The sequence below is a fragment of the Mobula hypostoma genome, chromosome 1 (assembly GCF_963921235.1).
Source record: "Mobula hypostoma chromosome 1, sMobHyp1.1, whole genome shotgun sequence".
In the NCBI taxonomy this organism is placed as follows: Eukaryota; Metazoa; Chordata; class Chondrichthyes; order Myliobatiformes; family Myliobatidae; genus Mobula; species Mobula hypostoma.
The window spans coordinates 80,965,424-80,990,970 of record NC_086097.1 but is presented as its reverse complement, the minus strand read 5'-3'; the positions used below and the strand labels follow the sequence as shown (position 1 = coordinate 80,990,970).

General features: G+C 39.8%; 1 protein-coding gene across 12 annotated transcripts in view; it reads left to right on the top strand.

The window, feature by feature from the left end:
• Positions 1 to 25,547, top strand: part of LOC134348361 (alpha-(1,6)-fucosyltransferase) — an 877,712-nt gene that overhangs the window by 720,369 nt on the left and 131,796 nt on the right. For all 12 annotated transcript variants that reach the window (XM_063051654.1, XM_063051603.1, XM_063051613.1 and 9 more), the window contains 3 exons: positions 777 to 892; positions 6,459 to 6,621; positions 10,750 to 10,864. In XM_063051654.1, coding sequence (XP_062907724.1) covers positions 777 to 892; positions 6,459 to 6,621; positions 10,750 to 10,864 — 394 coding nt within the window. The remainder of the gene's footprint in view (positions 1 to 776; positions 893 to 6,458; positions 6,622 to 10,749; positions 10,865 to 25,547) is intronic.

The window sequence follows — 25,547 nt, the reverse complement described above, 5'->3', positions numbered from 1 at the left end:
TTTGGAATTAAAGTGGGATCTGAAATATAACAAGCTTAACATATTGTCTATCATAAATATCATAAAATCTCTCTTTGTATTAAAATTAATGGAATTAGTTGAAACTCAAACAATGAAAAATGTGTACTTATAGAGTGAGACTCTGTGACCAGTAATTATACAATGAAATTCATCAGTTGCAACTCATTCAGCAAAGATTAACATGTTAAGGATTTTTAATAGCATGATTAGTTCCTCAATAAGTGAAAATAATTCACTGAATTCTGATTACCCAGGAGAAGTCAGCAGCAGCAGCATACTGTGGTGAAGCAGATAATACTGATAACAACTTAAGGATTTCTGCATTTAACTGCAAGTGTGCGTGCTCCATAAATTGCTGTCAGGTTTTGAGGGTTGGTCACTCACTGCACTGATTGTAAGTTGCAGCTCCTATTTTCCTTCCCTGAACAGGTCTCATACATGAACCAAGTGCTTGTCATAAGTGATAATTTCTACAGCAGTGCATTCAGGAATAAAAATCAGAAAAATGAAACTCACTGCCAGTCTCTGACTTCTGAGCAGATAAGTCCAACATGCCTACCCTGCCCTACAGACAGCACTGATTATTTTTCTCATATTGGAAGGTTATCATTTTGTACCAGTGTTTCTGCCCAGGAGTTGTTCATCCAAGTAATTTATTCTGATTCCATTGGCTCAAGAACATCCCATGTGTGGAATTCCAATATGCAAATGAACAGAGACTGCATATTTTATTTACCCAATCTTTCTCTATTCAGGATCCCTGAAGGTCCCATTGACCAGCTACCAGCTGCTGGAAGAGTGCATGCATTAGAAGAACAACTGCTAAAGGCCAAAGAGCAGATTGAAATCTACAAGAAACGTGCAGGCAATGGTAAGTGACTATCCTGTTCCACTGATTGGGTCCATTGTCAGGAATCCTGGTTTCCCTTTGCAGCAATTGAAATTGCTAAATGATCTCCATTTTAAAATAATGTGCAGCTGCAGTGATATCAGGAAGAAAGTTGACATTCAATGAACAAGTTGTGTGACCAGGAAAATGGCATATGGAATTTAATCCAGAGAATTTAGCTAATGTATTCTGGGAGAGCGGACAGGACAAAGAAATGCCAAATAGATAGTTAAAATGCATGGTGTTGAGGAACAGGAAGACATTGAAGTGCATATTCGCAAATGCCTGAAGGTAACAGGACAGATTGATCAGCTGTCTTTAAAGGCTGGTTTAATTAGCTAAGGCATGACTACAAAAAGCAAGGAGGTTATATTCACCCTGTGTAAAACATTGTCAGAACCATGCCCAGTCCTGCTCACTATGTTTTTGGAAGATATGATAGTGAGGTTTCAGGAGTCACAAGGATGGCTGCCAAGAGTAGTAAGTTTTCATAATGATGGAAGACTGGTCTGGGCTGTGGTTATTTTCTTTGCAACAGAGTAGGTTGAGGGCAGAGATAACAAAAATCCCCATGGGCTGGTGAAGAGAGAAGACCTATTTCCCTCACAAGACGGGTTCAAAACTGGGAGACATAGATTTAATGTAATTGATAAAGGATTAAGAGGACAGCTGAGGAAAAGTTTTCTCACTTGGAGAATTCTTGGGTCTGAGCAGGTGTTAAAAGGAAGCTCTGATCCAGCTTTAAACTGTGCTCAGCTGATCACTAATTGCTTTATAATCTACAAGAATTTGACTATAGAGATTTTTTTAGTTGGCACTGTCTCAATAATTGAAGTTCTACTGTGGTTCTGTGATTACTTGATAATGTATTGACCCACAGAAAGACTGTTGACAGAGTACAAACTAAGGAACTTTGTTTCTTAGGAATCCTGCGATTGGATTATCCTGCTGTAATAAGTATTCTATTATTGCCTTAGTAAGTTTCAGCTTCTTTCATGGTAAAACTGAAGCAGTCCATTCATATTATGTAATGATTTAAATGAATAGCTTGTGGTGTACTCTGTAACAAAATTAGAAGTGAAAATGGTATTTTGGTTCTCATTGGGATGTTGATTTTAATTACTTGGGTCTGACTTGCACATCATTCAAGAATATTGCTAAAGAAAAGATTTACTTAAGGTCAGTGTCTAACCCTCTGAGCATCCATTTATCTGACTGCATCTTAAACATTCAGTGTGGGCGGAATAAGAACATTCTGTGAAATTGCACATTGATTTGCTGGTGCACCCAGACGGCAACTCAAAGGCATGTCTTTAATCAGCCACACTTGTCTCCATTTTAAGTATCCTGCCCACACCTTTAAGGTAAGCTCCACTACACGGTAAGCTCCACTACACGAAGAGGATGGCTGCATTGTATAATTTACTAGACATGCTGTACACTTTTGAGTTATAGCTTCTTGCCGTCGAGATGTTGGTGCTTCCCTCACTTCCATAATGCCTGGCAAAGACCTTGATATACATTTCCCAGTGGGGACAGTATTTGTAACAGGGCGAATTACGTTCTCAAAGTTTAAAATTGAGTTATGAATTACTTAAAGGCTAACAATAAGCATAACAAAACATTTTGTCTGCTTGTCAACCTATGTAAGCGTGGAACTTGTTGAGGGAGGGACTACCTATGACGATCACATGAACACCAATAAATATGTAAGATCTACTCATAATCTTTGACCAAGAACATATCAACCTTTGCTTTAAATAGACTCAATGACGTGGCTGCCACAGCCATCCGTGGCAATGATGTCCCTCTATCCTGACTCTTTCCCCTTTTGTCCTGACTCATCCTCTATAGGAAACATCCTCTTCACATCCACTCTATATAGGTCTTTCAATATTCAATAGATTTAAGTGAGAACCCCCCACCCCCCACCCCATTCTTCAAACTCCAGCAAGTACAGGCTCAGAGCTTTCATTCCCTGAATCATTCTCGTGAAACACCTCTGGACCCTCTCCAATACCAGCACATTTTTTCTGAAATAAGGGCCCCAAAACAGCTCGCAATACTCCAAGTGTTATCTGGCCAATGCCTTATAAAATCTCAGCATTTCATCCTAGTTCTTGTATTCCAGTGCTCTCAAAATGAATGCTAACATTGCACTTGCCATCCTTATCACAGACTCAAGCTGCAAGTTAACCTCTAAGGAATCCTGCGCAAGGACTGCCAAGTCACTTTGCACCTCTGATTTATGAATTTTCTCCCCGGTTATAACACAGTCTGTGCCTCTATACCTTCTACCAAAGTGCATGACCATACACTTCCCTACACTATATTCCACTGCCACTTCTTTGCCATTTCTCATAATCTGTCCAAGTCCTTCGGCAGACTTCCTGCTTCCTCATACTATCTGGCCTTCCACCTATCTTTGTAACACCTGCAAATTGGCCACAAAGCCATCAATTTTGTTATCTAAATCGTTGACGGATACCATGAAAGGAAGAGATCCCAATACCAAACCCTTCTGAAAGCCACTGGTTATGACAACCACCCAGAATAGATCCCCTTTATTCCAACTCTTTGCCAGCTGTCAGTCAGCCAATCCTTTCTTCATGTTAGTGTATTTCCTGTAATATCATGAGCTCATATCTTGTTAAGCAACCTCATGTGTGGCACATTGTCAAAGGCCTTCTGAAAATCCAAATAAAGAACATGCACTGACTCTCCTTTGTCTATCCTGCCTCAAAGAACTCCAATTGATTTGTCAGGGAAGATTTCCCCATAAGGAAGCCATGCTGACTTTGGCCTACGTGTGCTTCCAAGTACTCATCCTTAATAATGGACTCCAACATCTTCCCAACCACTGAACTCAGGCCAACCAGCCTATAATTTTCTTTCTTCTGCCTCCCTCTCTTCTTAAAGAATGGGGTGACATTTGCAATTTTCCAGTCCTCTGGAACCATGCCAGGATCTAGTGTTACGAACTGTAACATTTTAGAAACAAACCAGCAGCAAGAGATTTCACACTGAGTCGGGTTTTAATGTTAAAACCACTCGCTTTATTAGTATCTACTTATAATATAGTAACTCAACCAAGATTAACAAAAGTTTACAGTGTTAGGTGTATATATGTCTGTAAATATAACTCTCAGACTATTGAGCTTGGGGGAACAAGGCTTAGAGTCTTGAGATGGTAAAGTAGGAAAGTTCAGTAATCCACGAGATAAATAATGGGAGAGAGAGATATTTGTAATCCACGTAATGGAGAGAGAAGGTAAATATGAAGTATTCCACAGGTTCCACGCTGGTAAAACGAGATAACAGTCACCGTAGATCTTGTCCGTTGTGTTGTTCCAAATCCACATACGAATTATCACCGAAAGTGACCCGTCACAGGAATATCATCTTCCAGTGGTTACCACACAACATACCCAGGCAAGGGCTACACAAGTGGTCCACAAGATATCCCCAAAATCGACTCCTGTGGATCATACAAAGTGGCATTCACACATTCGTTGTGCACCATGTGCCGATGTTTAACCCACTCTTGTGGATAGGAGAGTTCCAAGCCTCAGCTGCGACAAGCTGGAGCTACTAGCTTGCCCTGTGTGTGTGTGTCCCTCTCTTTCCCCTGTCCCTCTCTTTTCCCTGTCCCCCTCTTCCCCCCCCATGACTGATGTCATTGTCCCACCTCACTTAGGCGCTTAAAGCGACAGTCCACAGTAAACAAAACCTGTGGGTTTGTAACACTCGTAATTCTTGAGAGATCATTACTAATGTTTTCATAATCTCTTCAGCTACTTCTTTCAGAACCAGGGGGTGTAGTCCATCTGGTCCAGGCAAGTTATCTCCCTCAGACTTTTCAGCTTCGCACGCACTTTCTCCCTAGTAATAGTAACTACACTCACTTCTACCCCTGATACCCTTGAATTACTGGTATTCTGCTAGTGTCTTCCACAGTGAAGACTGACACAAAATGCTTATTAAGTTTGTCCATCATTTCTTTGTTCCCTATTACCAATTCTCCTGCATGATTTTTCAGCGGTCCAATATCATATCCACTATCGCCTCTTTAACTCTTTCTACTGTATAGCTGAATATTTTTTCAGATTCCTGCCCTGTGTTTTCCAAGATTAAGCAATCTTAAAAATGATTCTTCTGTATAGTTCAAATTTCAAGTGATTTTAATCTAAATTTTATTTGAATATAGGACATATGCAGAATAGTACAGCCCTTCAATCCATGTTTTGTCGATCTTTTAACATACGCTAACATCAATCAGGGAAGCCTTGCTTCCCTCTCGCATAGCCCTCCAATTTTCTTTCATCCATGTGCCTATCTACAAGTTCCTTAAATTTCCCTAATATATCTGCCTCTACAACCACCAGTGGGAGTGCATTCCACACATTCCATTCTCTGTGTGTTTGAAAAAAACACCTACCTCTAATATCTTCCTGTACTTTCCTCTAAATACCTTTAAATTATGCCCTCTCTTATTCATCATTTCTACTCTGGGGGGGAGGGGAGGTACTAGTTGACCACTTTATCTATGCTTCTTAACATCTTGTACACCTCTATCAAGTCACCTCTCATCCTCTAGCTTACTTAACCTCCCCACACAAGACACGTTCTCTAATCTAGGAAGCATCCTGATAAATCTCCTCTGCACCCTCTCTAAAGCTTCCACATCCTTCCTATAATGAATGCAGCAGCAGAGCTAAACACAATGCTTCAAGTGTGGTCTAACCAAATTTTTCTGGAGCTTCAACATTATCTTGCAGCTCTTGAATCCAATTCCCTGACTAATAAAGGCCAATGTCTTCTTCAGCTTGTTCAGCAACTTCGACAGATCTGTAGACGTGAACCCCAAGATCCCTCTGTTCCACACTACTAAGATTCCTGCCATTAACCCTGTACTCTGTCTTCAAGTTCAACCTTCCAAAGTGTATCACTTCACACTTTTCCAGATTAAACTCCATCTGCCCAGCTCTGCATCCTGTCAATGTCCTGTTGTAACCTACAGCAACCTTCTACACTATCCACAACATGATCAAACTTAGTGTCATCTACAAACTTACGAACCCACTACTCCACTTTCTCATCCAAGTCATTTATCAACGTCACAAAAAGCAGAGTTTCCTGTGGAACCCTGCTGGACACTGACGTCCAGGCAGAATATGCTCCATTTCCTACCACAGTCTGCCTTCTTTGCACAAGCCAATTTTGAATCTACACAGTTGAGTTTCCCTGGATCCCATGCCTCCTGACTTTCTGAATAAGCCTACAATGGGGAGCCTAGCCAAACTCCCCACTAAAATTCGCATACACTATAGCTACTGCTCTACCTCCATTGTAAACTATTATCATATGCCAATAATAAATATTATTTGATTTAATTTAATGCAACCGGATCACAACTAGTTAAATATATATTTTTTTTTAATTCAGCTGATCGTATACCTCAAGTCAGACCTTTTATTTAAAGAGAATGAGCTAATGAAATAAATTGATTAGAATTTCTCAGCTCACTGTTGTGTTACTTATGTGGCAGGTCCTGGGAAAAAACACGAGGAGCTAAGGCGTAAGATTGAAAATGGACTGAAAGAGCTTTGGTTCTTCGTGCAGAGTGAAGTCAAGAAAGTGAAAAAACTCGAAGGCGATGAAGCACAAAAGCAGGCAGATGTATTACTTGAGAACCTGGGTGACCAGCACAGGTAAGGACTCCACACTCGTTACTGGTGTAAACATTTTGTTTCTGTTATGCTGGCGGCTTGTCAAAGTCACTAAAAGCCCTGTTAAGACAAAGAAAAACAGTGTTCATCCATCTCAATAAGATGTTACATTAGAAAAGTGCCAATTTCAGAGTGGTTTGCGCAATTTCAACCAATTACACATGCATAAATGTAAAAAAAAATCACTGCAGATTTTGACAGTGTTGAGAATCCTTTGCATTCCATTGTTCCACAATTCTTTGCAATGCAGATCCTTGTGCAATCCATCTCAGACCCTGAATTAGGATTGAGGGCCCATATCAGACTTAAAATTCTTCAAACAGCAACATAAAGCAAACAGACACTTATGAAGCAAAAATACCTTTTGGTTCACCTGCATGAGAAGACGAGTTTTCCAGATGGATTTGAGCTAGCAATTCAGTCCATGTCCTGTGAATCTTTCCAGTCTTCAGTGTTACAGTTTCTGATGTCCTGTGGAGCTTCATATTGATTACTATTTTGTAATTCACCGCAAGCAGGCCCTAAATCCCAGGTTTAAATGTGGTATTTCTTTCAATACTATTTCTGATAACTGATATCATTGTAAACTCTGGAAGCATGAGCTTGGTGGTCTGGACGTGTGAACAAATTATTCTTGGGATCTAACTTCTTTGTCAGCTAGGGCTTTGCTTTGTGTAGACAATTCTGTATGGCAATATTTTGTCAATTCACACACTTAGGGTTTGCTGATCTACTGTGAAATTCTCTTTTAGTGAATTTGGTGTAGTATTATAGATGAATCCTGAATTTAGTATGGAAAAAATACTCTTGCATAAACAATTTCCCCGCCCCCTCTCCCCCCCTCCACTCTGCTCCTCTCCCTCTCCTGCACTTTTTTCTCCCACCCCCTTCTCCACCCCCCCTTCTCCACCCCCCCTTCCACCTCTTCCCCCCCCCCCATTCTGCACTTTCTCTCTCCCTCTCTCCAATTTATCAACTCCTTCAGCTTACCCTGGCTTCATCCTGTTGGAGATATTCCCTTTATGCTATCCATTATATCCTTGCCCTTACTTGGACATTTTGTTTTCATTTCCTGTCATTGAACCTGTTTGATTCTGCCCTAATTGGGGCACTTCAGCTTGATTAAAGATCAATCCTGATTGTAGAGCATCTTCCTTGTGTGTGAAAGCCTTCTTATCATAATTATTTTGTTGGTTGCAATTTGCAAAAATGGAATAATATTATTTTCTAATGAAGAAGTTTAGAAAGAGTTCTGTATGATCAACAAGCTCCAAAACCTAGGCCTCTGTGCCTCCATCTGCAACTGGATCCTTGATTTCCTCATCAGCAGGCGACAGTCAGTGCAGGTTGGAAATAACATACCCTCGCTGCCAATAAACTTTTTTTTTGTTCTTTTTTTTATACTACTTATTTAATTTAATCAATTAATTATATATAATATACAGAGAGAGTAATTTACAGTTTTTAAATTATGTATTGCAATATACTGCTGCTGTAAAACAACATATTTTCATGACTTATGACAGTGATATTAAACCTTTTTCTGACTTTGGTAAATTGAAGCTGTTGACCAAGGTGTGAATTGGAAAAGCATTACTTTACTGCATAGGGTCCCTTTCCTTTTCTTTTGCTGGAGGCATTGACATTTAACAAAAAACTCTTCCACACACCTAGCCAAATACATGAACCCTGGCAATGAACATCAGCAAAGCACACAGCTGTATCCTCTTTCATTTCAACTCAGCAGACATAAGGGCCAGTGATTGAGACATAAGAGCCAAGACTATGCCTTAATTCCTCTTCAACATAAAGCAAGTATCTTTCTCATAAATACCCAGTTAGTTATATTTACTTATGATGTATTACCTTCGACTGATGCTCAAAATAAGGCTAAGTGCATTGTCAATAAACGGTTGTAAGATGCTTTTGTTTTCCATTCTACTTTGCATATTAGTTTACGTCAACTGGATTGATCAGCTTTTTCACCCATTGATCCAATCTGATAATTGCACTCTTAAATAAACTTAAAATTTCCTTCAGTTTTAAGAAATACTTGAAATATTTAGGACATTACCCCAGCTTTGAGTGGCGCAATCATGCAGAAAATCGTAAAAGTAAAAACTTTCCATCATGGAGAGCCATTGAACTAATTGCAGTACCATTTTATAATCTGGTTGCTACCAATTGAACTGTTCACTGCTTTATCTTGCTGCTTGTGACCTGCTGTGGCACAGCACCATTGTTCCAAATTTCCATCTCCGACATCAGCATCCGCACTTAGGGAAAATACCCGAAAGCATCCAAATGAATGTGTGTCTCTTGTCCAGCCATGGGTCCACAGCAGTAATGCTCAGTCATGCATAAGGTGATAATTGAAGTGAAGCAGCTTGCCCAAAGGCTGGGAATGTTGAAATATGCCATTCGATTGGTTGTCCCCTTTAATTAAGCTGTTTTTCTTGAACTGTCCAACTGATGTCTGCAGTGGTTCTCTTTGTATCTTTATGTGGTTGGCATTTTGTGGAGTCTTTATTTTCAGTGCCTCAAAGTGGAAATGAAATTAACTAGATAACACTGAGATAGATGGTTACATCCTAATTAGTATTGATCTTTAATGGGAAGATTGGTGGACAATATCATCTGGGCTAATTCCTGATTTCCTATGACATTCTTCAGTACCATTTGGGATATAACAAGTTATTAGGCACAGGATTTAAACATATTCAGTACAGTGCAGAGGTCTCAGGTATGTGTGTGTTTTTGTGTGTGTGTGTGTGTGTGTGTGTGTGTGTGTGTGTGTATATATATAGATATAGAGAGAGATATAGAGAGAGAGATAGAGAGATATATAAAAAAGGGAAGGGAGAGGGAAGGAAGCGGGATGTACCAGAGGGACATTCCGTAATGATCAATAAACCAGCTGTTTGGAATCAAGTTACCTTGCTCGGTGTCTCAAGGTTGGGTGTGCCTGTGCCACTCCCCGCCCCGGCACTCCTTCTGTGCCACCTATCACACAGCCATCCTGCAGCACTCCACACTCACCATTCCCAATATCCTTGCTCCTGCCACAGTGACAAGTTCAGAAATGTGCAGAAGTGTTAGGCACCCTAGGTATGATATGTGCCAAAGACACAGTACTGTACATAATAGAGTGAAAAGTGAAACTGAGACTGAAGTGAAATTAATGGAATCACCTTAAAATGTCAACCATTATATAATCTGATTAATAGAAAAACATTGCAAGCAGGAGACTATTCAGAGATATTATGTGTTGCTACCAATTTTCCTGAAGGGCAAAGAGGTTATGCAGCTGTTCAATCTCCATGGAAGGTTGATCCCGACTCAGTTTTTATGTTAGCATTGCTGCTCATTACATTTTGCCAGCTTAACCTTCGATGGAAATATATAACACTTCCAGTTGGCTGCACAATTGAGTTTTATTTCCTTCCTTTTGACCCTGATTTCATTGTGCTGAGGTCAGTGGGTGCAGTTGCGCTATGTTGTAGCCTTGAAATGGGCACACTCTCTGTACCTGCCACGAGGGGTTTAATTGCGGTAAGAACCAAGCCTCACTATATGATCATAGGAATTAACTGATGATGAAGGACACATTTTGTTGCCCACTAGTTCAGTAATTTGGCTGATCTGTTAGCAGCCTAGCCAAACTCAGCTCAATCTGTGATGAGCCAAGTTGAAGCAAGGATCTTGCTGGTCTTCATAAAGTACTATGAAGTGAATTTAAGTGATTACTGAACTTTAGAGGTTGATCTGGATCCCCAAGACAATGCTAGATCAGATTTTTCTTCTTCCTTGACTCTGCTTGGATGCATAAAATGACAGGGGAAAGAGATTGTGCGGCAGAATCTTTGAAATGGTGGAGTTTCTTTCCCCCATTGGATTAGCCTAGTAGGTTTGGTGCAGCTTTTGTAACAAACTGCCATAGACCTATTCCTTTTCATCAAATTGAAATTTCTCCCAGGGAAAGAGAGAGAAAGAAGCAGGCCATTGATCTAATTTTTGTGATACCCATTCCCTTGATAGTGTTGTTTGTGAGCCATGAAATGGCAATTATGTTGCCTTTTGAATCTGATTTGTGTTCCCTTGCATTTTTAGGTCCATTATGACAGATGTATACTACCTCAGTCAAACAGATGGGGCTGGTGAATGGAGAGAGAAGGAGGCCAAGGATCTGACAGAACTGGTTCAACGGAGAATAACATATCTGCAGGTACTGCTAATCTGAAGTAGTGTAGGCATGAAATCATAACATGAGTTGCCTTTTATGTCTGCTTACTGCAGAGCAGCAAAGGCAAAAACTAGATCCCAAGCATGGACAATGTTCAGTTGGAGTTAAAATCAAAAGTAGGATTACTTCAATTTTATTATTCATTTTTTGAAACTGAAGAATCTTGTTGACACCATTCAGTTCTTTTATTGTCACTCATGAACTAAGTTCATTGGAGCAGAAGTGAGGTGCTACTGATACAGATATACAAATTCATTTATAGTCATATACACCAGGATGCAATGAGATTCATGGCTTGCCAAACAGAATTAAATAATGCGCAAAGTAATGATAAATGCAGTAATGAATACAGCAACGATTGCAAAATAACAGAATGGCACAAAGATAGAACTGTGTATTTGACAAATAGCTATTTATCATTCCTGGCTTTTCAAAAGCAATGTTTTTTTTCCAGTTTTTTTTCAACCGAGTTGTACACAAATAAAAGTACACACCATCTGTGATTTCTGCTTCATTGCTCAGACAACTCTATTGTTCATAGATTCACCTTGTTAACTTTCAGCACCCTGGAGAGCATCGTGCAGAAGTCCAGCACTTTACAGTGTATTTGTCTACATGCCTAATGGCATACAAATCTTGCTGTCAGTATAAACACTAATGGCATGGACTGCTATTTAGAGTCATTACTATAGCAACTTCAAGCCATACGTAAATGCAAGGTTGATCACCAATACCTAATTGTTGCTGTTTGAGGGGCTGCTCCAACATTGATGTATTAGTGAAAGTTAACTCTTGGCATTGCAAGTGTATTTATGTTTTAAACAGCAGGATAACTGTTAATTAGTGCTGAAGATCTTCCTTAGTACCAAAAAAAAAGATTATTACTGGTGTCGTATCACATTCTCTGAGCTGCTAATTGTTAGATATATAAATCAAATATTTTTGGTCTTTCTCTTGATACATTCTTTACTCTGCTCCCAGTGTTTCAGGTTCTTTCCATTGTTGGCCCTTGAGCATACCCTTTCTAACCTCCATTTCTTTCTTTCCCCTATCTCTGTCCATTTCTCCATTCTTTCTTCAGATAAGCTCAAGATGTGCATAATTAATGTCCCTGGTTTTGTCTCCATGCATCAATTAGTCTTTTTAGCAATTTGCCATCTAAAAATAATATGAAATTCCTCATGTCCAAAGGCAGAGCAGATATTTCTAGGTTCATTCCCTCAACATACGTGCCAACATATTTCAGGGCTGACTTAGGTATTCTGGGAAAATTACTTCTTAAATGACAAAAATTCTCTTGAAATGCTTTTAAATAGTGCAGTGGAACAGTGGTAATGAAGTTGGATATGACATAATTTCACTTAGTGGAACGTGTGTACCTGGTAATTGCCCCAGATATTGGCTCATTTATGTGAGAGTTTGTGTGTCATCTGTACATCTGTTCTACAGAGAGTTGTTACCAGAATATAGGTTCAAACTCAGTGAGATGGCATATGATATTTAATACAAGACTGTGTTTTTTGATGCACAGTTACCAGGATGACTCATTATCCCCAAAGTTCTGTCTCCTACTTCCCATCTTGGAGTCCAAACCTATTACTTATATAAACCTTCCTTTTCACCTGAGAGTTTTCTCATTGCCACTGATTTTGCTGGTGTCTAACTCAGCACTCAGTTTTCAATCAACAATAATCTGTTGCAACCATCTAAGCAGTTTCCACTTTGTGGATATCCAGTAATAGCCTCAAGTGCCATGGAATAGCAAGACCCATTTTCCGAAAAATATCTCATGATAGGGCTCATTGGTTTACTGATACTGTTGATGAGTAACTTGCACAGCCTGTACTATTGCATGGGATTTTTATGTCTTAGAAATGAATTTCTGCAATTTTAACTATTGACTGTGATGGTTTGTATGGCTAAATTTGCTTGTAATCTACTTGCATGGACTGTGAATTGCATCACTATAGGCCTGGTACTCTCTTTGAAGTCTTTGAAGTCCTGGTTCAGTGCATCCTGGCAATAATGAAGAAAATAATCCAGTTTCTTCACAAAATGATTAATTCTTGTTGAAGACAGAAGGAGTTTGAATGAGTTTCCACACTTTTGTCCAAGTTTTGTATTTGGGCCTGTTGCTTCATATCAGTTCCTTGTCTTCACTTTGTTTTCAATTTCTGATTTTGAGCAGTGTTCCTTACTGGTCTGTCATGTGTCATCCAGTTGGCACGTTCCCTTCAGGTGCCTTGACAAGCCAATATCTTGTCAGTTTGAAGGTTGATGTTGTAAGTTCTTGTTAAGTCATTCTGTGTGGTGATGGGCAAGCTGGACAATTCATGCCATTTCAAAGTGATTCAACAATGGCATTACAATTGCTCAGCTTCATTGATGCTTGAAGGTTGCTGGGAGTTTGACAGGAGCTATTTTGCTGGGGAATAGTAATGATGATGTTGGAGCTGTGTTTCATCACCTTGTTAAATGCTCAGCTGGCAAGCAGACCGGCCTCAGCAGTCAAAATGACATGTCAGTGGTATGCTGGATAATTAGTTAAAGGTCAGGTAGGAAAGCTTCTGCACAGCGCAAAAGACACAAAGGACTTTGACTGAATCTGTAAAGTTGCTAAGCGTAATGCAATTGAGCTGCACCATTGCTGGTTCCTGTTTTGTATAAGTGTACTTTTAAGTGAGGTTGAAATATTAATGCCAACAGCATCCCTGTTATACAGGGTCTCGCAAGAAGAGTGAAAATGAGACCAGAAGCTGGAAGTACTTTAATAAAGTATACTTTAACAATGCTTCTATTTTAAGTTGTTCTTAAAGTTTAGGTAAATGAATTAGTGAAGAAATAAATTCATACTGATGTTTCTGAAATTATCACACGGTGTTCTGATTAATAATTATAAACTCAGAGGCAGCTTCACTCTCATGCACTGGCACAAAGCCCTGACATATTAAATAATGAACAAAAACTGTTGAGCTGATCTTGTATTAAATTTTATTGCTATTAAATTCTGAACCTCTAATGGTCAGTGTAGCTCAATAGTGCTTTGATTCAGCGCCACTCCAGACACTGAAGCATATAAGTTAAGACTGATGCTTCAGAGCTATACTGAAGAAATGACGTTGCTCAGCTGACCTGTTAAACTGATGTCCCAATCTATATAATTAATTGAAAGTGACAGATTGCACAAGGCTAAAGTCAAAAAGTTCTCACAGTGATTTTGATAATTTATCCCTTAACTAGCACAACTAAAAACAAATGAACTGAGCATTTGTTCATGAGCCCATAACTTTTTCCCCAAAATGTATGTTATCCATAAAATTTGCAATTGTACAATATGCATTCATCAATCATTATCCTCTGTGTTAATATGTTTGCTCACAATAGTATACAGATATACCATCAGCAGCAAGTATGAGAGGTTATTTACAGTGGTACAAATATCATCCCTCACCAGTTGGTCAGTGTGCAGTGCTTACTGAAAGATCAGCAAGTTTAAGCTCTCTGAACCATCTTCTAGGCAGTTCCTGCAGCAGTCAATGTTTGTGTCTGTGTGCATCCCTAGGAACAACCCGTAGATCACAGGGATCTGTGTTACACATCAATTTGGGATGAATCTCTATGAAGACCACTGCATTCAGTAGTTTCAGTGGTTCCATTTAATATCAGAGAAATGTATACAATATGCATCCTGAAATTCTTGTTCTTTGCAGATGTCCACATAAACAGGAGTGGCCCTAAAATGAGTGAGAGTGAAAACGTTAGAACCCCAAAAGACCCCACCACACCTACTATCCCCTCCCACATACACATAGCAGCAAAGGAACCCACCCCAGCCCCCACTTACTTCAGCAAAAAAAAGCATCAGCACCCTCCATCCACCAAGCAAGCAATAGCAAAGCTCCCAATAAAGACCATGATCTGCAGTACAACAAAAACTGATCGTTCACTCTGACAATTCGACATACCACAGTCTCTCTCTCTCTCTCTTCCTCCTCCCCCCTCCCCCCAATAAAGGGACAGAGAGGCATCACCCTTTCACAGTGAGAGGGGAGACATAACAAAACAACTCATTGATTTGCAATGATGAACTCTGCCATGTTGTTTTTTTCCTCCCAGAGTTCTACAACTCAAGTATCGATAACAAACTCTTCCCCAACGAAGGGAAACAGAAAGGGGGACGGAAGGGAAGAGGGGGAGAGAGGGAGGGAGGGAAAGAAGGAGAGAGAAAGGCATGTTGAGGTATTGAGATTCACCACGTACAGAGCCCCAGACAACTGATCGACTGTTTCTGATGTTCCGTATTCTCCTGTGACGCTTCAGTCAGCCCACCAGCATAGAGTCAGCCTGTCCACAGGGCCATGAAGCCTTGGAACCCCGAAGGCGTGCTCTTTTAGGCCGAATCCTTGGGATTTTGAAAAGCGGCTGCTTGTGAGCCCCCAGGAGTGTGTCCCTCCACCGCAAAGAACTGAAGTCTGAGTGTCTGTCCAGGTCAGAGTCTCTGACAGAACCCATCCACCCTGAAGAGGAAAAAGAGAGACTGCAGAAGTAGAAATTAAGCGGTTTCTGCAGATGAGCTGGAAAGAGTCGCTGTTGAGCGCCATCCCCTTCAAGTCTTCCTTGAGAAATATACAACCCAGTAGGAGACAGATGATGGCTACTTCCCCACTGCAGGCACCTTGGCAGCAGTGTGGTTTGTATTAAGGCTATGACTGAGCATGAGGGTCTGATGAATAGGGCTCTTCTCATCTGCTTATGGGACTATGCATACTGCACACAGCTGGCTACCATATTACCCTACTTTGCAATATTTTGAATGCAATTAGTTGACTGTGAAGTACTTTGAGGCTGCTAATGGAAGCTATGGTAATTGCAAGATTATTCTTGTCTTTTCTTCTGCTTACATCATAGTGTAGAAAATTTCTTGTTAAAATCCCAATCCTTTTAAAAGCATCATTGGATTTTTCCAGTGCTTTAAATGCTGCAACACAGATTAAACATTCAAGATACAATGGGTAAATCAATAAAAAGTCTAAAGCATATTTCAGTGAAGCCTATCATTGTAGACTATATTTCTATTTGTACAAGTGAACTTTAAAGTGTAATCAAGATTGAAATCATGAACAAATTTAAGTTGATGTCACTGATCAATTTAGTAGTAATATTTGAGACTGAAGTCAATAGATTTTTGCTTGTTTAGCTTATCAAGAGATATATTGATCAAAGATGGATAAATAGGTTGCAGTACAGATCAGCTGCAATTTAATCAAATTGAATTGAGGATCAGGCCTTAGGAATTCACTTTTCACTGTAAAATAGCGCAATATTCAGTCATTCCATGATTAAACTAGGCTTCATCTATCTGAGAAAGAAATGTCCTTTTGTGCAGTGTTTCTTATCAATAGACGGCAAAAGCATAAATTTCTGTATAGCATCATGCATCTAGCAAGGTGCTGTAATGTGCACAAGTATCCGAAAAGTATTCTGAAACTGCAAATTCTTGCAAGGGTGGTACTTACAATCCTGAATTATACTTCAATATTAGAAGAATTATTGCTGATATTGTAATTTTGAACAGACCAAGTTATTTCACAGTTGAGACATAAATGATATGTCTGACTCTGAAGTACACGATCTACGTTATTAAATATTTATAAACTATTTCCAATGAGGTCACACAAATGTTTAATGACAATAGTATTAGTTGTTCGAGTTCCTTTTAAAATACTGAATTACACTGTAGGGTAGGCTTATTATAACATGGTGTTTGTCAAATATACCAATGAGAATTGAACAGAAATGTTATTCCATCAATTTTTAAAACCTGGATCTTTGTGAATTAATTAACTGAGGTTTACTCACAAGTAAAGCTGAAGTCTTATCTCTTATTTTACATTTAATGTTCTATACTCATCCTATGCTTAATTTTATTAACAGTGAAAGAAGAAGCAGCATCTTGAAGGTTAGACTTATACATTGCTGATTCGTAGTGCAACTCACGCTAAGGCAAAGCATCAGAGCAGGAAATGGTCAGGGACAGTCAGACTGGACACAGTCTCACCCAACTAAGTGAGAAGAAGACAGCCAGTTCTCTCAAGGTGAGGAACAGGTGCTGAGAGGAAAGGTGTTGGCGCACTAATCAATTTTCTTCTGAAATTAGAAGTAAAAGACACACAGGTCATGTGAGTTTTATGTGTGAATAATGAGAATAAAATTAAGGTCATTCCTATAGCCTATGGAGACTAGATAAGGATGTTTTTTGAGAAGAAAAGGCATGTGTTATCAGAGGAACATGATCCCAAACTGAGCTGTATGTGATGCACTGATGATAGCTCAGAGAAGTTCCCCTTAGGAATTGGTACAAAGGATTGAATAAAGAAAATGGTTGCTTGTGCTTTGTCAGAGGGACAGAACGAGCCAAGATGAAGAACAGTCATTTTAACAGTTACATTTTGGTGCCATTAGTTCAAAATTAACTGACAAGCTGATAAATGTTGCACAGGAAAGTTTACTGTGGATGTGGCTACGCTTGTCACATGCGGAAAGGGAAAAGACTGTGTCAAAATTGAGAACCATGTAATAATCTATAAAGAGATAAAATGGAATGAATTCTTCACTTCATCCAAATTGAGGCTTATAGTCTCTTGGAAAAAGATCTACAGTACTTCAGCTGAAAGCTTTTGGCAGAAAAAAATTACAATAAACAAAATGTTTTGCGTATTGAATTTTACAGCCAACCATCATATATTTAGAAGAAATGCAAGTATTTAATGTGAAACTGATGAAGTGCAAACTAATTAATGCTCTATGATACCAAAGAAGATCTTCATGATTTTAGATGTTATGGCTTATTTTGTGCTTTCTCATAAATTTTTGCAAGGGACTCAGCTGCTAGGAATTCTTTAAGTGGCCATAGGGATACATAAATTCACACTATGGAAAGAGTAAAATGTGAATTGTAAGGACTGAAAATTGCTGTCCTAGTTTATGAAATAAGGGTACAAATTATCCAGGTGCTATTCTCCAATCTATAAATACCATGAGTAAAGGAAATACTAGATTACAAGCAAGTGCAGGTGTTTGTTTTTCACATATTAGCTACTGACAAACAAATTGCCAAAACTTGCAATTATCCATAAAATGCCTAGAAATGTACTAGTACACATATTATTTTAATTTTAGTATGAATTTAAAATGTGAATAAATTTGTAATTTCTACATTGAATGTATCAGTCATGTTGCTTCCCGTGGTACTATCATTGAAAGTTTATAATCAGCTTGCATTTAGAAAAAATATCTACCTCAAAAAAAAAAGCTCCTGTTTCAAAATTTAAACCTGTACCTTTATCTGTAGCAATTATTTTATTTTCAAGTGGCATCTAGTTTGTACCCCTCTAGCAAAGGAGCAAGGCATAGTTTAATCTGGAGTGCTCAAAATCATTCCTCACAGGCAGACTTCTTTAATGCCATGGTCTTGTCCCAATTATGCAAATGAATAAGTATCGTGGTTCAGATATGATCCCTTGCCGACTCCTTGTGAACATTGCCATGTTTGTGAATTTTCTCCAGTTTGCTTCCTATGCTGATCTGCTAAAACTAGCATTACCTGGAAAATTGTCAGAATATGCTGCTTTTAACATGGTGTGGCTCAGATTACTTCAGTCACATTGCTATTGAATGAATGATATAAGATGGGCATTTGTGAGCTGCCAAAACTCACTCCAAATCCAGATTTTGGTCCTTATCCTGACTGAAAGAAAATGTGCAGAGTATTTATTCAAAAGTGAATAAGACTCCTCGCACAATTTGGTAAGGATAAATTTGTGTAACAATCAGCAAAAGACAGCAGGCTAAATTGAATAGGTTTCTGGCAGGAATTTTCATGCATCTTTGCTGGAGCTATTTATATTCGCTCTTAGTTGCTGTTGATGCTTGAAGAATTTTAAGAATGTCTTTGAGTACCACTTGGTGTGAGCCGTGTTGTCCCTTTTGAACTAAGTTAACTTAAGAGAACTTAACAGTGGTATCTTTAGGCTGATGAGTCTGGCTTTCCAAACAACCTGCCAATCATTGCACTTCATTACTGGAGTAAGAGGCATGGAAAAGCAACATGTCACAGTGTTTCAGTGGTGCAAAGTTGTTAATACAGGGGCTGCTATCATCTCTTTGCACAGGCTCTTCAACCTCAACCCCATGGTTCTTATAGTCCCCATAACTGTTTGATGAGAATCACCACAGAGACTTTCTGTGCTTTTGATGAGCTTTTCTCTTCCCCTCCAGAAAAATCATTGCATTTCAAGCCTGACTGACATTTTTATTACCTATTTTCCAGCACTTGCTTGCTGTTGCTATTGGCACCTCTTTGGCCTCATCCTTGCCCTTTCTTGCAGAGATCAATCAGACTTGTTTTAGCTATTCAACATAACAACTTATCCAATCAAATGACTCTGGTCAGCAGGTATCTACGAACACTGACCTTGGCCCCTGTGTGCTAGCCTTCTGTAGAAAATGCCTCAAAATTAATAGCATTGTCTTGGGTCCGTAACCTTAAAGAGAACAAAGGAGTACGTGGAAGTTGTTAAGAAAAGGCAGAATATCAATAGTTTTTACTTACTTTTGAATTCATCAGTGCAATGTACTTCATCCAAATAATTCTTATATGTTTCCAGAAAATTATTTAATTTAAATTGACCAGTAGGTTAACATTGCACGAACAATTTAAAGGTATTGCTAGATACCTTACATGTTGGGGGTAATCACTATGAGATGTGGGCCAGATGTCGGCAGAATCAAGTGCAAGACAGAAAAGGAGTGTTCAGCTAAATGCAGCTTGAAATTTTTATTTATTAGGCTAATAGAGAAATAATGTCTGAGGAGTGGCAGATTCCTGTGGTTTTCCAAGAGGCAGTGATTGACCCAGCTGTGTATTAATTTCAATTATTTCACCCTGTTTTAGTCACATTCAGACAATTGTTTATCATCATAATTTGCTGTCACTTCCACTACTGCTTCTGAATGAAATAAGGACGCACAAAAACCATCAAAGTCTGGTGATAAATATTCTCATTACGTAATTGGCTGCAAAATTCTTAACAATTTACATAACTTTTAGCAGGAATAGGATTTGAATGGAAGGCTTTCATGCTTGCAGCACCATGGTAATAGAAGAAAATAGGACATTCTTTTGAAAGGTTAGTGCAGCTGTTGCTCTCTTTACCACCATAAATCTGAATTAAGAGTTGTAGGAACACATACAAAATGCTGGAGGAACTCAGCAGGCCAGACAGCATTTATGGAAAAACGTACAGTCAACATTTCGGGCTGAAACCCTTTGGCAAGATAATGTCGACTGTACTTTTTTCCATAGATGCTGTGTGTGCTACTTAGATTTCCAGCATCTGCAGATTTTCTCTTGTTTAAGAGTTGTGGAAATAGCTTTCGTATATGGAAGCTAGGTGTGATTGGTCTTTTGTGACAATCTAGGCGAGGTTAGGCAGGCACCAGTAAAAACAGGCTGGATTCAATATGACCCAACCTATCGGAGAAAGCTGCATGCATTCAGTCTGTTTTACCCAGGTATATGGCTGAGATGTTGCTGATTTGAGACTGTCAGAGGAAGCAATGGACCCTTCACAGTAAATATTCAGAGTCTGCCATGTGCTGAAAGTTTGCACTTTGTACACTGTGTAGGTTGGAACAGAAGTAACATGGCTGCCCCATGGAGTCACCTGTTCAGGCGCAAATGCTGTGGTTGAATATTGAGAGGCTTGCCTACGTTCTAGTCATAGTTTTATTCTGACTTTATCTTTGACTTCTCAAGCTTGACTGGAGAACTATAACACAAAAAGAACAAAGCAGGTCAGAAGCCTGTGGGAGCATTGTGTTGAACGTACTTGTATTTTTACAAATTAAATCAGGGTGTCAAGTAACTTTTTCTTTATTTTCGGTATGTCAGACTAGAATCTGATGTCCATTCCTCAGTATCCCTCTGAGAAAGTGGCAGTAAACTTTCCTGGCAAAGGTACTTCAACTATGCTCTTGGGTAGGGGGTTCAAGGATTTGGACAGCAATCGTGAGCCGACTGCACATTCCCTGCACAGGTTAATGGAAGGAAGCTTGCAACTGGTGATGCGCCTGCTGCCATTATCCTCCGTGCTAGTAGAGGTCATGAGTTTCAGAAGTGTGGCCAGAGTAGCCAAGCTGCAAAGCTTAGTTTGTAGATGTAACGTCCTGCCCCAGGTATTGTAGATAGTACAGTAATTGGTGCACCAGTGACATACCAGTGCTATCTGACCACAAGCTCGAATTAATTTGGGTTATTCTGGCCCAAGTGAATTTTGATTATCTGCTTGTTGGAAATGCCTGAGTTCCACCCCACCCCCACAAACATCCTGAGGGTTACACTTGACCAGAAACTCAACTAGTCTACCCACATGAATGCTGTGGCTCTACAACAGGTCAGAGACAGGTTGTCCTCTGGGGAGTAACTCACCTGATGATACTCGAAGACCTTTCTACCATCTGCAAGACACAACTCAGGAACACAAGATGGTCAACTCTCCTGAGTTGGACATCTATAGCAGGTTCATTATTGCTGGGTCCAAATCCTTGAACTCCCTCCCTAGCAGCATGGTTTGCCAGGAAAGTTTGCTGCCACTTTCTCAGAGGGTGATGAGGGATGGACTCTGGATTCTAGTCTGACAATGATCACATCCCAAACAATGAATAAATAAAAGTAGATGCAAAACACCCTGATTTAATTTTTTAAAATGCAAATATGCTCAAGCACAGGTATCAACTGGTAGTAGGATGCTTGGTAAATTAGTTCAATATTGTCACAAGTACTGAGGTACAGAGGAGAAGCTTGCCTTGCATATTAATTCAGATCAATTCTTTACAACTGCGCATTAAGGTAGTATGAGGTAAAACAGTAACGGTGCAGAATAAGTGTTACCGTTCCAGAGAGAGTGCATGCACTGCAGATAGCCATTAAGGTGCAAGGTCATAGCGCAGTAGACTGAGGTCAAGTGTCCATCTTATTGTACAAAGGAATTATTCAATAGTCTTATCACAGCGGGATTAGAGCTATCCTTGTCCCTGGTGTTTTGTGTTTTCAGGCTTTTGCACCTTCTGCCCAGTAGGAGGGGAGCAGAGAGAATGACCAAGTTAGATGGTTCCTTTGAATCATCTTACCAGGACAGCGACAAGTGTAGACGGAGTCTGTGGAGGGGAGGATGGTGTGGTGCTGAACTGGGTCAACAGCTCTGCAGTTGCCATTGCAAGCTATCATGTATCTAAATAGATGCTTTCTATGGTGTATGGATAGAAATTGGTGAGGGTCAAAGGGGGGAAAAGCTATTTTTCTTTGAGCCAGCCTGGTGAGCTTTCTTGGCCTTGGCATCTACCTATTTGGAGGAGGACTTGGAGTTCTCAGTCCCTTCAACCTCAGCATCGTTGATGTGAACATTGTACACCATGTATACTACCTCCCTTCCTGAAGTAAATGACCAGCTTTTCTATTTTGCTGACATTGAGGGGAGGATTGTTGCGACGCCATGTTACTAAGCTCGGCATCTCCTCGCAGTACTCTGATTGGCTGTTATCTGAGAAGCAGTGCACTATGGTGACTCATTTCAAAACTCGTGGGTGCAGTTTGCGCAGAATCTGGCCACACAGCCGAGAGTGTACGAGGAGCAGAGGACCGGGCTGAGAACATTGCATTGTGGAGCACCAGTGTTAAGGAGATTAAGAAAGCAGTTCTGAAGCAGTCAAAGCATCATAAAGTCCAGACAGATAAGGACTGATAGAATTTGAGTGGGTCAATTTGAGAATCTGATAGTGATGATTTGTTTTCCCGTGCTTAAATATCAGCATTGGACCACATAATAATCCTTTGTTTTCTGAAGAGCATGAAGGTATTTCATCTTGCACTTCTTTGCAATCTCTATCCTATTATTTAAAATAAATGCAGCAGAAAACTGAGGACACCCATATGGAAAGAGGAAAATTAACATGATCAACCCTTTTCAGTGTGGCATTCTGACAAAGACTCCACATCTGACATGTTAACCTGTCATAGTCTTTTCACAAGCTGTTGAATCCACTGAGTACACCATTTTCTCTTTTAATTACGGATTTACAGCAGCTGCCAGTTTTGTTTATCTTGCTCTTGGTTCTTTTGGCACACTGGAATAAATCAATCCATTTATATTAGCTCCCATTGCTTGCCTTTGCCTCTTGTATCTACCACAAAGAGCGGAGTCTTTTAACATCCAATTTGGAAGTTAGTCGTTAAAACTTGCTGTCACAAAATGAAAAAATAATTCATTGCCTGGCTAAGTGAACCTGGTCATTGAATAGTAAAGTGGAGATACAAGTTGGAACCTGGAGCAAAAATGTTGACGGAACCCAGCTGCCAGGCAGTATCTGTAGAGGCAAGCGGATAGTTGATGTTTTGCGTTGAGACCCTGCTTCAACACAGAGGATGTGGAGGAGGGATGCCAGTATAAAGAAGTGAAAGGCAGGAATATGGTAGAACCAGCTGAGGAGAGAGTGGATGGGCAGCTGGAGCCATGTGGTCAGAGGGGAGGGTAGAGGCAGAGACAGAATCTACATGGAGAGGTAAGTGGAAACAAGGAAGTAAGGAAGATGATCAGTGGAATCAAACATGGAAGGGGAATAGAAATGGGACCATTTGGGGGAGAGCAATGAAACTGGGTGACAAGGAGAGGGCAGGACAAGGGAAAGGAGATGGAATAGGAGGCATTGTTCTTCACCCAGGTAGTAAAGAAGAGTGAGGACTGACACAAAGTGGAAGGGAAGTTGAACAGTCGCCTAAGTCTATGCTTGGTTTTGCTGATTTAGAAGAAGCCACAATGGGAGCACCAAAAGCAGTGGATGAAGTTGCAGGTGGTGTGTGTGTGTGAATTTTGGTCTCACCTGGAGGGATGAGGTAGGAGACAAGGGTAGCACGTTGTGTGGGTTTGTGGGGACGTGCCTGAGGACAGGGAAGGGTGGGTGGTTAGGGATGTGTGAACCAGCAGTCATGTAGAGAGTTTTGCCAGTGGCAGGGGTATCCCTCCATCAGTCATATTTCACCTCCTCGTCTTTCTGCTTTCTTCAGGGACCACTCTCTGCAACTTGTCCATCATCCCCTTCCTTAACTGGTTTCCCCTGTCACCTGCCTCACCCCTGCTTCTCCACTCTTCATACTGGCCATCTCCCCTGCTCACTCAGACCTTTCAATCCAAAGCCTTAACTACCGTTTACCTTTATTGATGCTGTTTGTGGAGTTCCTCCAGCAGTCTTTTTATTTATTTATCAGATAACCTGTGGGTTGGTCTGCCATTCACCTTCACCCTGCACCATCTCCAAAGTTCAACTTGAAATCTTAGAACTAGATCAGCAAGATGTTTGAGTAACCACTTTCGCTGTGTTCAGCAGCCAACTACTTTAAGCAGAAAAACAGATGTGCCACAAATTGCTGGTTAATTTGAATTTTCCACCATCCACTCACACTCAACTCCTCAAAAGGCTCAACGCAATCTTGCAACTGGAGTGTGAATGTAAATGAAAATGAATCTGTTTCTGACAAGTTAGGTCAGCTGTTTAACAGGGTTTAAGGACCCCTGCTAATGAGAACATAAAGTCTGAATATTACATCCAGAAAGGTGGAATTTAAATCAGTTTGGAGGCTTAATTCTGAATTTTTCATAGAGAATTTTATATTTTTTTCTTTTCTGGCTCTTCTGTCTTGCCCACTTTTTCTGTATCTAAAAAGATTCTGAATGTACTAATTCCTTTTCATCATTTCATCTGTTTCCCTTTATCCACTCCTTGCAGCTTTTTCAAAGTTCAAAGTAAATTTATTATTAAAGTACATATATGTCACCATATACAACCCCAAGATTCATATTCTGCTGGGAATACTGATTAAATGCAATAACCATAATAAAATCAATGAAAGACCACACCAACTGGACAAAAATTTGTTAAGTTTATGGCAGCAGTCCAATGAAATACATGATAAATATAGAGAAAAAAACTGAGTTACATATATATGTGTATATATATATGCATGTATCCACACATACACACACACACACACACAATAAATATCAAGAATTAGAGATGAAGAGTCCTTGAAAGTAAGTCCTACGTTGTGGAAACAGTTTCAGTGATAGGGCAAATGATGACGAGTGAAGTTATCCCCCGATTCAAGAGCTTGATTGTTGAAGGGTAATAACTGTTCCTGAACCTGATGGTGTGAGACCTGAGTCTCCTGCATCTTCTCCCTGATGGATTTTTAAGGTGATGGGATATCTGCCCCATGATCCTCCAAAGTTGTCCTCACTGTCAGTTTCCAGCTCAAATGTAATTAGAACTGAGCACAAGGGAACCAATTCAATATGTGGCACATGCTGTGAATTCCCTGCTCCACCACCTTCTGGCCAATTGAGAGGAACAAGGAGAAACTTAGAAGAAAACATTTAATGAGAAATATTTACCTCAAAATGTAAATTAAAATCAGGAAGGCAGTAGAAGTGAGGTTAGGGAAATGCATAAATTAGTGGAAATTATTTCTGGTTAAATGTTCAGAAATTAGATCAAGATGAACTAGTGACATTAAACAAAAGCACAAATGCTGAGCCAGTCAAGCGGCATATGT